Source organism: Rana temporaria, chromosome 5, assembly GCF_905171775.1.
Source record: "Rana temporaria chromosome 5, aRanTem1.1, whole genome shotgun sequence".
In the NCBI taxonomy this organism is placed as follows: domain Eukaryota; kingdom Metazoa; phylum Chordata; class Amphibia; order Anura; family Ranidae; genus Rana; species Rana temporaria.
Window position 1 is genome coordinate 278988360 of NC_053493.1, and position 15035 is coordinate 279003394.

The 15035-nt window shown below is 37.0% G+C and overlaps 1 protein-coding gene across 1 annotated transcript; it reads left to right on the top strand.

Moving 5' to 3' along the window:
* Window positions 1–7259: 7259 nt before the first annotated feature.
* CBLN2 (cerebellin 2 precursor) lies at window positions 7260–14708 on the top strand. Its single transcript, XM_040353899.1, has 4 exons — window positions 7260–7449; window positions 10457–10906; window positions 12990–13109; window positions 13848–14708. Exons 2-4 carry the CDS (start codon window positions 10559–10561, stop codon window positions 14043–14045), a joined length of 666 nt encoding a protein of 221 aa, XP_040209833.1. The 5' UTR covers window positions 7260–7449; window positions 10457–10558; the 3' UTR covers window positions 14046–14708.
* Window positions 14709–15035: the final 327 nt, after the last annotated feature.

Consider the following 15035-nt stretch of genomic DNA (forward strand, 5'->3'; position numbering starts at 1 on the left):
TATGTAAAACCCAGCTCCAGAAAAGATGTTAATTTTAGTTTTGGATAAAGTGGGTAAGTGATAACTTCTGTTAGGCTTAAAATGCTGTCTTCTCTTCTTGTCCTATCCTAAAACTGATACAGTAGCTGGACACAAAGTGAAGGAAAATCTTTATCATGGTGACATAAAATACAGACAGGTTTTTATGCTTTTCAAAACCTAAAACAATTTTGTCTGTAATTGGGGTTGAAGTAATGCCCAACTCAAGTCACAGAAAAACATATGCAGTCAGATCAACATTGTACTAAAAACTGCAATTTCCATAGTCTTACCTCCACTTTCCAGTTATAGCAGTTATGCAGGGAGTCCTAATTTGACAGTTCAGCCCATAAGGCACCAGGATTGGACCCAGTGCACTCAGTAATCATCACTCAGTATTATAACTAGTCCTACAGGCCCCCTCTCTTCTTAAAATATCCATAGCAGCTGCTATGGTGCCTGGTGTAGGAGAAGAGGGCCCATTGGTGAGGATGCTGAGAAAAACTAAACTGTGAGTTTTCTGGGATAGAAATAAGAAATTTCTATGCCAGAATAATCTACATGCAGGGCGCCGGACACATGGTTTTCTTCTTTATTTTTTAAGCACATGATTAGAACCGGAGACTCTGATTGGCTTAAAAAAAGGGTAGCCTTGGGGCGCAGAGCACTGCACCCTGAGTCCACCCTGTTGTGTGACATTAGTGAATTCATATTTGCTAATGTCTTCCTGTTTAATCTCCTGGCCAATCAGGAAGCAGGTCCTGAGAGCCCATTGTCCAGAAGTCCTTAGACTCCAATGTCCGGGAGTCCAAAGATCCGATTGGCCAGGAGGAGGAGCGATGGCTGGGACATGGAGGAGACGGAGGGAAGAAGCCACCACTGCAGCCGTGACCTGCATGGGGTAAGTGTAGAGCTGACGGGGGCCTGGCAGGCCAGAGGGCGAGCGAGCCAGTGAACAGGGGCAATGGTGTGGGGTGGCAGGCGGGCGGGCTGGAGCAATGGGGGGTTGTCTGTGGTCAGGTCAGTCTGCCACCCCCCCTGACCGATGGAGGACCAGCCACCACTGATTTCTATCCTAGTAGTGTACTAACTATGCTGACAGCTCTTTTACTCTCAGTCCTTGATTAGTTGCTGCGGGTTTGGATCTATGACACATATTGTCAGAGGGGACATTGCCAAATGCTACAGATAAAAATTTGTAATGGGCCCTGTGATTTGTAGTTATGCCCTCTGTGTGAGGACATGTGCTAAAAGGTGTAACAGTTATTCTTTATTTGAATGGTCCATTAGGTCCATGCTGTGGCACAAGTCAGTGCACAGCTGTGGCGGAAACCACAGGTATGTATGATCAGCTGTGGCTAGAAAATCTGTACGAATAAATGACAGGCTGTGACTCCCTAATTGGCCATGTGAGTGAGATCATATTTAGTTATGTCCACTCAGACTACTGGAGGGGAAGAGCATGAAGCAGCATTTTCACTAAAAGAAAAGGGTATTTCAAGGCATTTTCAAGCAAAAATCAATCACAAATCATAACATGCAAGGGTAAAGGACTATGAGGAGATACAAAGAAGGACTTCAATTGAGCATTAAAGCTGAAGAAGATATTGGGAAGGTGGGTGACGTGCATGTGGATGCAAGATGACATTTGACCCCAACAGTGTGTGTTTCATTCACTGAAACACATCTAAAAATCAATGTCAATTTTCTAAACGGTCTGTCAATTTTAATACTTTACATTTCTGAAAAATATGTTGACTTTGTTCGCAGTGATAGGAATGTCAATTGGGAGCAAGAAGTTAATATGTATGTGTAATATCTCTTTCAGTGTGACAAGCTGAATCTATTATGAAAGTGACCGGCATTATCAGTCTTCAGCTAAACAAATTCTGTTCCATGACCTTTGTGTTACAGTGTCTCTTTTTTTGCATTAACAATCTCTATAGAATAAAACAAGTAATTGAAAACCTTTACAGTACTGAACTAATAAGGTGTGGGACCCAGCGTAATAAAAAGTGTAGCAGTGACTATAGACGCAGACACAACAATAGAGTGCACTGATCTCTTGCGGGAACTGGTGACATTTGAATATACAGTGCATAAATACATACAATGAGTATAGTGGATGAAAAACATCCACATGCAATGCATGATAATAGCATAGTCCACAATCCGGATCCAGTTCCCCAGCTCAAAATTATTAAGAATAGTTGTACCAGACTCTGCATAGAAAAAAAGCATTATTATATGTATGCTGAAAACCTCTCTGTGAATACATCTCCAAGACTAGAGCTCATTGAGAACAATTTAAATAAAATATCTACAGTAGATGCAATGATGCACAAATACACCAAGGAAAACGCCATAGTTGGTTCTAGTTTTTTTTTTTCCTGTAAGAATTGCCTTGCTACATCCACTTCAAGATGTTTTCTTTAGAAACCATTAATCCATGCAAATTGATGCCGAGTTAGACATTACCCATCCATGAAACATGTCTGTGTGATCACATCAAAAATCCCCCAGGGATTCCTATAGGACGTTTCCATGAAAACCAATTGTCAGGAGGCCGGGGAAATATCATCACACAGGTACAGACTGCAATAAAACCAAGTTGACATCTCATCCAGCTATGCATGAGTTTATCGGATTTATTGTAAATGTTTTCAATGTGTTCTTTTTTAAAGTGTCCCATATGAGGCGGAAATGTCAACAGGAATATACCGATAAAATGTCACCATGTGTATGTTGTATTGTCATACAAGTAACTTACATGCTCTTTATTAGGAGTCTTATCATCAAGGAAGATGTTTAATAGAGAAATCAGTAATGCAGCGTTTGTTTGCTGATGTGGATAACAAAGGCTGTTCCTGGAAATAATAAAAAGAAAATTTGAGGTTGACCTTGCAATAGCTACATGATACAGACCGGTTTATTTAACCTCCCTGGCGGTATGACAATGTCAGGTTTTTGATGCTGAAAGCGGTACAATTATTTTGCATGGAAATTTGGCATTTTATATTGTAGGCAGAGCCGCCATCAGGGGGGGGGGGGGGTACAGGCAGTACACCTGTAAGGGGCCCGGATGGCAACCCCCCTTTTTTTTATTTATTTTAAAAAAATATATATATAAAAAAAAAATGTTTTATTATATATATATATATATATATATATATATATATATATATATATATATATATATATATATATATATATATATATATATATATTTGTATTAAAGGGCTCAGAGGTCCCCATGGCCCCATGTGGCAAACCCCCCTTTTTTTTATTTTTATTTTTTTTATTTATTTTTCTAAAAAAAAAAATGTGTGTGTATATATATATATATATATATATATATATATATATATATATATATATATATATATATATATTATATACATGTATTTTTTTAAAGGGCCCAGAGGTCCCCAGGGCCCCAGATTGCAACCCCCCTTTTTAAAAATAAATACATTTAAATATACATTTTGGAGCTCGGCAGCACTCGGGCACTATGTGAATCGAGCGAGGAGACAGCTTGCTCACATAGCGGGGAGACATCGCAGGATCCAGGGGGCAAGGTAAGTAACTCCCTGCCTGGATACTGCGATGTGATCCTGAGTCTGGCTCGGGGATACCGCTAATAGTACTGGATTTCCACCCCGAGCCAGACTCGGGATTACCACCAGAGAGGTTAATAGTAATGGAGGCAGAGTGATGATCGGATTTATGTGCAGTAACCCATAGCAACCTGCTATCATTGATAGGATCCCTGAAAATGACTTCTACCCTAATCCACCCGCAATTTTTTTTTCTTAAAGTCAGCAGCTACTAAGGGCCAGATCCACAAAAGGGTTACGACGGCGTATCTGCTGATACGCCGTTGTATCCCTGTTTCTATCTATGCGGCTGATTCATAGAATCAGTTACGCATAGATATCCCTAAGATCCGACATGTGTAATTGTTTTACACTGTCGGATCTTAGGATGCAGTACCGCGGCTGCCGCTGGGGGCATTTCTCGACGTAAACCAGCGTCGGGTATGCAAATTCCCTTTGTGAAGTCGCCATAAGTGTTAGTTTGCCGTCGCAAAGATAGGGCTGCTTTTACAAAGTGTAAAGTTAGTACACCATGTAAAAGTATACCCGTCTTTCCCGCGTCGCTGTCAATTTTTTTTTTCCTGCCGCATCTCTTTTTTACCCGTCGCGATTCACAAAACTCGGCGCAACGTAATGTAACGCAAAGCACGTCGGGAAATTAGCGTCGGGAGCATGCGCAGTACGTCCGGCGCGGGAGCGCGCCTAATTTAAATGGGACTCGCCCCATTTGAATTGGCCTGCCTTGCGCCGGACTGATTTAGGATACACCGCCGCAAATTTCCAGGTAAGTGCTTTGTGGATCAGGCACTAACTTGGGCAATTTGCGGCGGTGTAACTTAAATCACAAAAGTTACGTTGCGCCCGCTGTTTGTGGATCTGGCCCTGACAGTGTAGCTGCTGACTTTTATTAAGGACACTTACCTGTCCTGGCGCTTCCATCCTGACTAAGGGAAACAGGCAGTGAAGCCTTACGACTTCACTTCCCGTTTCGTACTGCGCATCCGCGACTTGCACAGCGCTTTGTGAATGGGCAGCTGCCTCCTGGGTTACACACAGTTCCCAGAAGGCAGCGCACCCTATTCACCACAAGACACCGCGACACAGGACAAAGAAGAAGAGGACCGCGATGGAGGAAGAGGTAGAAGAGATACTTCCGCATAGCAACAGCCCTTTCTGGTGAGTATAATTTTTTTTTTTTTTTTTTTTTTTATTTAATTTTTTTTTTTTTTGTAAAAAATATCTGGGTGGAACTCCACTTTAAGAAACTTGACCCTTTATGTACACAGTAAAACCTTGGTTTGAGAGTAACTTGGTTTGAGAGCGTTTTGCAAGACAAGCAAAATGTTTTAATACATTTTGCCTTGATATACAAGCAATGTCTTGATATAAGAGTAGTGTCATGTCACAACTGAGTATAAAAAAGAAGAGGAGCCTCTAAGTGTAGCAATATGGTTACATTTAATGAAGGTACAACATTTAGCAACTTATTGCTACACTTAGGAGGTGCCTCTCTTCTATATCCTGTAAAAAAAATGCTTTGATATACAAGTGCTTTGGATTACAAGCATGTTTCTGGAATGAATTATGGTCGCAAACCAAGGTTTTACTGTATAAAGAAAACCCTTTATTTATAGCCACTTCCGTAAGACAACAACTTGGAAATGAACAGAATCTGGTAGGCTTGTTGCGGTGCATTATATGATATTTTCAATAACCCAATTTTATTTCCATTCACTAAATGTTTTACTTTTTTTTGTATTCTGTATATTAAAGTCAATGTAGGATAATTGTTGGACACTTTTTTTTGCTTCGTAAAAATACTGCTACCTTCTGGTTGACATTAGCAATGAGCTTCTATAGCCTCGTACACACGACCGAGAAACTCGACGGGCGAAACACAACGTTTTGCTCGTCGAATTCCTTGTTAGGCTGTCGAGGATCTCGGCGAGCCAAATTTCACCATTCCCGTCGAGGAAAAAGAAGACATGCTCTCTTTTTGGCTCGACGAGATCCTCGACAGTTTCCTCATCGAAAAGTGTACACACGACCGGTTTCCTCGGCAAAAACAAAAAACCCAGCAAGTTTCTTGCTGTTTTTTGCCGAGAAACTCGGTCGTGTGTACGAGGCCTATGAGTTCTCTATGAAAGGAAGCAGAAAAAGCTGCCATTCAAGGTGGAGATGAAATAACAATACCTACGATAAAATAACTATTATTGAGAATATAAGGTTTTCACTATTTAATTGTGCATTTTATGAAATAAAAATACTTCAGCAGAATAATTATTTTTCGGGACTTGAACGGTTTCATTCAACTATTCAATGTACATGACCACATGCAAAAATAACAATTGTAGCTTGGAGTGATGATAAATAAGTCAGTAATAAAGAGTTTCAAATATGAAAGTTCATCAGCTCTTAAAGGTAAAACGCAGCTGATAATGTTTTTTGGTCTACACAGTGTATTGTTCCATTGAACATTATTCTAACAATGAGATCGATTAAAAAAACAGCCCATAGACACTAACTATTCCTTCATTGTTCTGACCACAGAAAACCGTCATCTGATTGTTAATTTCCTTTACATACATTGTCTTTTGGACTCTTTTGTTATAAAGATCCCTCTGTGGGTTACCTTCAAAATGAAATATTTATGTATTTTAGAGGCTAGATTGATGTATGTGTTCTTCTTAAAGGACTAATAATTAATCAAACTGGCAAGAGAGTGTTAATTACTTTTAGAGATGTGGTTAAAGCATCACATGCCATTTATAAGTGGCCATGTTTTTAAATACTTAAGGACATTCCACAACAATGCCCATTTACTGCGGGGCAATGACACCACCTGCTGTGTTCAGTGAAACATGCAGTTATAACTGATGATACGACTGGCTGCGACATACATCATCATGGCAACGTTCACACTATACTCTCTTCACACTGGGGAAAAGACTTAATTAAGGATTAGAAAAGCCTTTATTCCCACTGAAAGAAACAAAAGTAGCAAGGAGCTTGTTAAATCGCACATTCGTAATTTGACCACTAGATGTCGCCACTAAACCATCAATACACAGCTCATGGGTGCCTTTTCCATTTAATTGGGATGTAACAGAAGGTTCAATAGCCTTGATAAATAAGTCGTTTGCCAGAACGAACAATGAAGCTTTGTGCTGGGAAGAAAACACTTTGCTATGTGGACACAAGCCTATAAAAATGCTTTGCCAGATTTATTGATAATAAGTGCATGGCTGTGAGATTATCCTTTCCAATTAGTTTCTAATAAAAAAAAAAAAAAAAAAAAGAGAAAACTAAAAGATAGCTAAAACAAACTATGATGGCATGTGATTATCAATATATTTTAGTTGTGCCTTTTTTTTTTTTAAGTTTCTGATGACTACTGATCCTATATTTGCTTGCAGAATGGAGCACAAGGGTCCTACTCTTCATCCCTTTGCAATCTCAAGAGGGTTTCCCCCTGGTGATCACTTTAAATGATGAGTGTCAGTGGGGATAATATGTGCAGGACAGCAAAAAAAAAAAAAAAAAAAAAAAGCCATGAACTCCTGCATTGAGGGGAAAGAGTGGGAGAGGAAATGACAGATATGTAAAGTAAGTCATAGGGAGGGAGAAAGAGACAAGGCAGAGAGACGAGAGAAAGGAAAAGAGAGGGAGAGGAGGGAGATAGAGACTGTTAGCAATGGGCGGGCGAGAATGAGGCGACTCCTGTTTTTCTGTGTGTTTGCCTGCACAACCCCTGATCGTTGTGTCTAAGCAATACAACTTCATAGGCAACCAAGAAGCCAGCCTGATTTGTATTGTCACACAATGGACGTTCCAGGTAATGATTTCTTTTTTTTTTTCTACTTACACAACCTCTCAGCCTTTCCTTAGAAATGTCCTTTAGTATAAACTTAAAAAAAAAAAAAAAGAAGCAGAGATGTAACTTATGATTTGACTTTGCTTCTATAACCTACCTACAGGTCCAGCCTTCACTTTCCCTGATAACTTGCCTGCTGCCCAATTGATCTTTCTTTAGTTTTTGACAGTGATCATTTTCAATCATCGATTTTTTTTTTTTTTGCCTTCTTAGATAGTGGCCTTTAGGTGATCAGAAAGGGGGTGAGCATGTTGAGAAGTTTATCAGTTAAAGGGAAGTCTAAGGTTGTCTGCAATTTGCAGTCTTCTTGTCATTAGGAATAATAGTGGACTAGCGGAGAGACTTTTTTTTTTCTGGGAGAAACTAGGCATCTTAGATGGCTTACTGTATTAATCCTGGGATTGCATGTGCTTTAAGATCGTTCTGTTACAAAGAAACTGTGTGAGACTTTATTATACTAATACAGAGCATTTATAGCCAAGAAAACGAGCTGTGCAAGACTTTCATCTACTAATGACATCTATAGCAAAGGCAAAGAGCTGTGCAAGACTTTCATCTGCTAAGACAGAGCATATATAGCAAAGCTAAAGAGCTGTGCAAGACTTTATTACACTAATACAGAGCATGTATATATAGAGCAAAGATCTAGCTGTGCACGACTTTAATCTACTAATACAGAGCATATATAGCAAAGCTACAGAGCTGTGCAAGACTTTACTCTACTACTACAGAGCATGTATATATATAGCAAAGATAAAGGGCTGTGCAAGACTTTAGTCTAATAATACAGAGCATATATAGCAAAGCTACAGAGCTGTGCAAGACTTTATTACACTAATACAGTGCATGTATATATATAGCAAAGATAAAAAAGCTGTGCAAGACTTTAATCTACTATACAGAGCATGTATATATATATATATATATATATATATATATATATATATATATATATATATATATATATATATATATATATATATATATATATATAGCAAAGCTACAGAGCTGTGCAAGACTTTATTGTACTACTAAAGAGCTTGTATATATATATATATATATATATATATATATATATATATATATATATATATATATATATATATATATATATATATTTATATAGCAAAGATAAAGAGCTGTGCAAGACTTTAGTCTACTACTTCTACTACAGAGCATATATATATATATATATATATATATATATATATATATATATATATATATATATATATATATATATATATATATATATATATATAACAAAGGTACAGAGCTGTGCAAGACTTTGTTCTACTGATACAGAGCATACATAGCAAAGTTAAAGAGCTGTGTAAAACTGTAATCTACTAATACAGATCATATATAGCAAAGATACAGAGTTGTGCAAGACTTTACTCTACTACTACTACTACTACTACTACTACTACTACTACTACTACTACTACTACAGAGCATGTATATATATATATATATATATATATATATATATATATATATATATATATATATATATTTTTTATTATTTATATATATTTATATATATATATAGCAAAGGTACAGAGCTGTGCAAGACTTGGTTCTACTAATACAGAGCATACATAGCAAAGTTAAAGAGCTGTGTAAAACTGTAATCTACTAATACAGATCATCTATAGCAAATGGATGCAGCAGTGTAAAAGTTTAAAATAGTAACACATCTTAAAAAGAAAAAAATACTACAACACGGCGGTATACTACAGAACATATCGCAAAGACAGCAGAGGTATATGAGTTTAGTATAATAATTCAGAGCAATGCAGTTGTGCAAAGCTAATAAGATGTGTAAGAGTTTAAAAGACTAAAACAGAGCATCTAAAGAAATACAGATGTGTAAAACTAACATACTAATACGTGAAATCAAAGAAATGGGGATGTGTGTCTACAGCAAAGAAAAAGAGGACTTTACTCCAATAACAACACAGAGGATCTATAGCAAAGAACAGGACTTTACTCCAATAACAACACAGAGGATCTATAGCAAAGAAATACAGATGTGCAAGTGTGCAATGTGCATACACAGAGCACCTATAGCAAAGCAATACTGATGTATTAGAGCTTACTATACTATGACAGATCATCTATAGCAAAAATGCAGCTGTGCAAAGACTTTAATATGCTAATACAGAACGTCTATATCCAAGAAATGCATATCAGATATATATATATATATATATATATATATATATATATATATATATATATATATATATATATATATACACACACACCAATATACTATTAAAGAGTATCTACATTAAAAGCAGAGCTGCGTGAGACTTTACTGTATTAACACAGAGCATAAATAGCAAAACATCGTTGGTGTGCTACTGATACAAAGCATACGTGGCAAAAGTAGAGTTGTGTGATAATTTATTATAGTGATACAAAACATATAGCCTTTGTGACACTTTATTATAGTAATATAAAGCATGCATAGCAAAAAAAATAGTTGTGTGATACTTTACTATAATAATACAAAGCATAAATAGCGCAAATAGAGTTGTGTGATACTTTACTATAGTAATACAAAGCATAAATAGCAAAAATAGAGTTGTGTGATAGTTTACTATAGTAATACAAAGCATAACTAGCAAAAATAGAGTTGTGTGATAGTTTACTATAGTAATACAAAGCATATAGAGTTGTGTGATATTTTACTATAGAAAATACAAAGCACACATCGCAAAAATAGAGTGGTGTGGTAATTTACTATAGTAATACACGAGATAAATAGCAAATATAGAGCTGTGTGTGGCTTTAACATGCTTTCACAGAGGATGTATACACAATATACAGCTGTGTAACGTTTAACATACTGATACAGAGGACCTATAGCAAAGCTGATCCATTTGCACTGTGTATATAGAAGATATGATTTGAAGAAGTTGCGATGTTTCCTGTATTGAATTATTGCTTCTATTTGTAGGTGTAGCCCAACAAGCCAAGTGAACGCAGTGAGCAGACCAGCGGTGTTTAGACACATCGAAGACAGAGACAAGTCGGAGGCTGCCGTGCTTGCTGTAGCAGGATGAGTCTATGGGGAAATGCTGCAGGAGAGAGAAGAGCCGGAGCAGCGCTGAAACCTTTCAAGTGGCAGCAAAGCTTCCTAAGAGTTGCTAAAGTGCTGCTGTCCATGGTGCTGATGCTGCTGGCGCCACCTACAGCCGGAGCTCAGAACGACACGGAACCTATCGTGCTGGAAGGAAAGTGCTTGGTGGTGTGTGATTCTAACCCGTCTTCAGATGGAGCCATCACGTCGTCCTTGGGCATTTCGGTGCGTTCTGGAAGTGCCAAAGTGGCCTTTTCTGCAATTAGGAACACCAACCATGAGCCCTCTGAGATGAGCAACCGCACCATGACTATCTATTTTGATCAGGTAGATATGTGACACCAAACACAGTCGATAGTTGCTTTCACAGGTTCACCTGGCCCAGTGTGAGTTGTATCAAGTCCTAGATAGACATACAATCCTGAAAAGTAAGGCTAAGCTCCCTGATCTCCCTGTAATCAGAATTGGACAGGAATGACATGTACACTGTAGAGCTGCTAACTGGATAAGATGACATGCCATGTATGACACCATTCCCCATTTGACAATGTGATGATTCACCTTTGGCTTAGATCAATTTTCCTTTGAATTAGATTTCCTTTCCTACTTGTTTCTTAAGCTAGTACATGATTGCTAAGAGAAGTGGAAAAATGGCTAAGGCCACCGCTTAATTGCTTTGTTTTATTGTCGGTGAAGATGAAATACTTAATCATCCGAAACTACACTACACGGCTGGCTTGTCTGCTTCATAACTTACACTAAAATGAAGTGACAGCATTGCTTTAGTTGGGTGTGGGTCTGAAAAATAAATACTTTACACTGAAGGCCACTTCCAATCATACAGGTAAACATCAAATAAAAATAATACAATAAAAAAAGAAAAATACAAATGCTGTGAACAGTATTTTTTCACCATGTTGCTTATATTTAACATAATGGGACTATTGCCAAATGTGTGGATCAGAAATTTTACAAATACTGTATAACAAATACAAATAAAACAAAGATGGGTTGTATTATTAAATACTCAGCTATATCAGATCACTGGCCTTTTAGCAAAATGGGAAATGTTCATAGCTGATATTGTTGGCAGTCCTTTGTGTTAATTACTTTATTCTTCACTTTGTGTATGCAAACACATACAGGCATACCCCGCTTTTAAGTACACAATGGGGTTTATTTACTAACACTGGAAATCGCAATATCAGGATCACTTCTGCATAGAAACCAATGAGCTTCTAACCCCAGCTTGTATAATTAAGCCTGGTAATAAAACCTGGAAGCTTGTTGGTTTCTGTACAGAAATGAGCCTTATTTTGCGCTTTCCAGCGTTAGTAAATAAACCCCATTGTGTACTTAAAAGTGGGGTATGCCTGTACTGACAAAGGGATTTAAGCAAGTCAATTCTCTATTACTGAGATATCCTACACAGAGGCTCTGGAATCTGTATTTTAAAGAAACAATAACTATTAGGATACACCCTGTGTTGTTTTTTTATACTGGTATTAGTTCAATTCACTAAGCATCTATTTTTGGAATGCTGAAAGTATTTTTAGCTGCATTCAAAAAATGGCATCCATACTCAGTAAACTGATGTATTTGAATAATTATACATTCAAATATTTGAAAATATTTTGTAGATTGAAAGGATATTTGTAGCAAGTGTTTATTTGCTATAGTAATACCTATAGAAAGGATATGTTGACTGTTAGTTTCTTCCAAGCAGAAGATCCTTAAGCACCGGCTCTTCTTAATCTGATGAGTATATGCAAATTGGTTTTTCATCAAGTCATAAAGGGTAGTAAAGTTATGATGACCTACCTTCCTGTTTATGTTAATTGCCTTTTACTGTAATGCCTTCCATCCACACTCTAGAATAAGTATTTAAATATAGCAATGAATACACCTGTTGTAGGTTTCATTATGTGAGTTGGGGAGAATGACTGTAGAAATGTCACCTTGTAAAATAGCCAATGAAATCTTCAAAGCCTTCAGATATGGGGAGAATGGACCTGCTGCATTGTTGTAAACTTGTCTCTGTAGAGTTATCACACAGAGAATTTTATGTGCATATTGATGGAATATAAAAGTGGATGGTATTCTTTGCCTTGACAGTATTACTTATAATGCCCTAGTTTCACACTGTTATTTTAGCAGTCACCCTAGAAGCACATTAATATTATATATGACAAGGAAGACATTTTACCTTGTCTTTGCACCTAATTTTAAATTCTGTATGATAGGATAGGTTGACTTACGGTAAAGGCTTATAAGCTCTACCAAATGTTATAGGAATAGCTGTCATAAAGCACAACAGATTTATGAGGATGTTACAAGGTTTCACAATGTTACTGATGCACACCATGCTCTATTATCGTGATTGATCAAGTGTGGCTTAACCTTTTTCTAGGTGTTAGTAAATATTGGAAACCATTTTGATCTTGCCTCCAGTGCATTTGTAGCACCCAGGAAAGGAATCTACAGTTTCAGTTTTCACGTGGTCAAAGTGTACAACAGACAGACGATCCAGGTTGGTAACATACAAGCTTACATGCTATTAAGTATTCAATTATTTTTAGAGATATATATTGCTTAATAAGGAAGAATGACTAAACACAGATGCTGGGAAAGGTGCAGCAACCCATAGCAATTAGTTAGATCTCACCTTTTAACAGTTTAGGGGAATTCTAAGAATGAAAGATCATAAGCATGTGCTTTGAGTTACTTCACTTTATATTTTTCCTTTTGCCCTTCAAGAAAAGCTTGGTTTTATTTTACTAAAGTATAAATGAATCCTGTGTGGAATGCTTAAATTATATACAGGCGTATTTATTATTTATTATTTAAGACAACAGAAAAATAAATGGTAATGTGCAAAACGCAGTACCCCTCAGGAACCAATCAGATTGCACCTACTTTCAGTTGAAAACAGTCAAGATAATGAAAGGCGACTGCTAACTACCTCTCATGGGCTACTGCAGTCTGCTAATTGCTTGTTATCAATTAAATGGACCAGATAATGTCTAAAAATAACAAATAATACAATCTCATAATAAAATAGTTATAATGGGTACTAAATACATGGCTTAGAATCACATGAAGGGTTGTGGGTGGGCTATACATAATAGATATTGAAAATGCCCTTCAATAATGTTGCAGTCAAATGGGTGATTAAATGAAATAGGCTATTAGGCAGATTTATAGAGTGGGCCTGTCTTTAAAACCACATGCCATATTTCTAAATGATGATGTTTTCTCTTTTATGCAGGTAAGTCTAATGCAAAACAACTACCCAGTGATTTCTGCCTTTGCTGGAGATCAGGATGTTACCAGAGAAGCAGCCAGTAATGGGGTCCTGCTGCATATGGAAAGAGCCGATAAGGTGCACCTAAGACTGGACAGGGGCAACCTCATGGGAGGATGGAAATATTCAACCTTCTCTGGCTTTTTAGTTTTTCCATTATAAGGAATGCAAGAGAGAACAGCAAGGATTTGACTGTCCACGTAGCCATTAATGTGGTGGAACAAGATATTATCTCCAACATCCCTCTCTGATTGTCTCTGTAGAAGAATGAATTATCTTCTAGGTAAAATATACACTATGATATTGACATTTCCTTGGGAAACTGCGCCTCTAATTAGTTTTAGACGACAGTGATCTTTAGGATAAATGAAATTATCGACCCAAGCAATTTGTACCTGTGATTGTAAAGTCAATATCGGAATTTATTGTTGGGATCATTGACTTTTTTTGTTGTTATTCTGAGACAAATACTTGGACTACGCAGTCAATGTGAGGAGTCACAAAGAGAAGAATCAAAAAATCCAGATTACGTGTTCTTGCAATGCTTTCTTTAGTGTTTGTATAGCCTTAAGAAACGAATGGCTTCAGTCTCAGTAATGTATATTTTTGGATTTATGGACATGACTGTGTCAAGAAGTGCTTTATACAGACAAGCAAAATTTGCACGATTGGAATTATCTATTTTGTTTTTGTGTTGTTTGTGTATTCTTGATATTTTTTTTTTCAGGGTGCTGACCATGTAAATTAGGTTGACCAATACGAAAAAAGTATATAGCTGTAAATCAAAGTAAAGCTTACAAATTAAAAGAAGTCTTTTTTCTCTTAGTGTTTGTTTGAATATTCACTATCTTTTGCCTGATCATTTAAACTTGTTCAGGGCAAATAGACCATTTGCTTAAATACCTTTTTGTATATACATATAGTATGAGTAGAATGAGGGTGTTGGAATATAGTATTTGGTCCTCTGGCATTTTCATCATTTTTATTTATTTTTTCCTGTAGCAATAATCTAGGCTTAACATTTTTTTTTTCAAATAAGGAGAGGACTCATTTTCGTTTTAATGCATATGTTAGTTGTTTAATTATTTCAAATAGAAATGCCAAACCTGTGTGTGCGTAGCAATTGAGAGGCCAAGCAAGCAAATACTGGAG

Bases quoted from the DNA above. Each gene is read 5' to 3' on its own strand.
- CBLN2 (XM_040353899.1), top strand. From the start codon at position 10,559: ATGAGTCTATGGGGAAATGCTGCAGGAGAGAGAAGAGCCGGAGCAGCG. The intron at 10,907-12,989 runs GTAGATATGTGA...ACCTTTTTCTAG, and splicing joins TGACTATCTATTTTGATCAG to GTGTTAGTAAATATTGGAAA. The intron at 13,110-13,847 runs GTTGGTAACATA...TCTTTTATGCAG, and splicing joins ACAACAGACAGACGATCCAG to GTAAGTCTAATGCAAAACAA.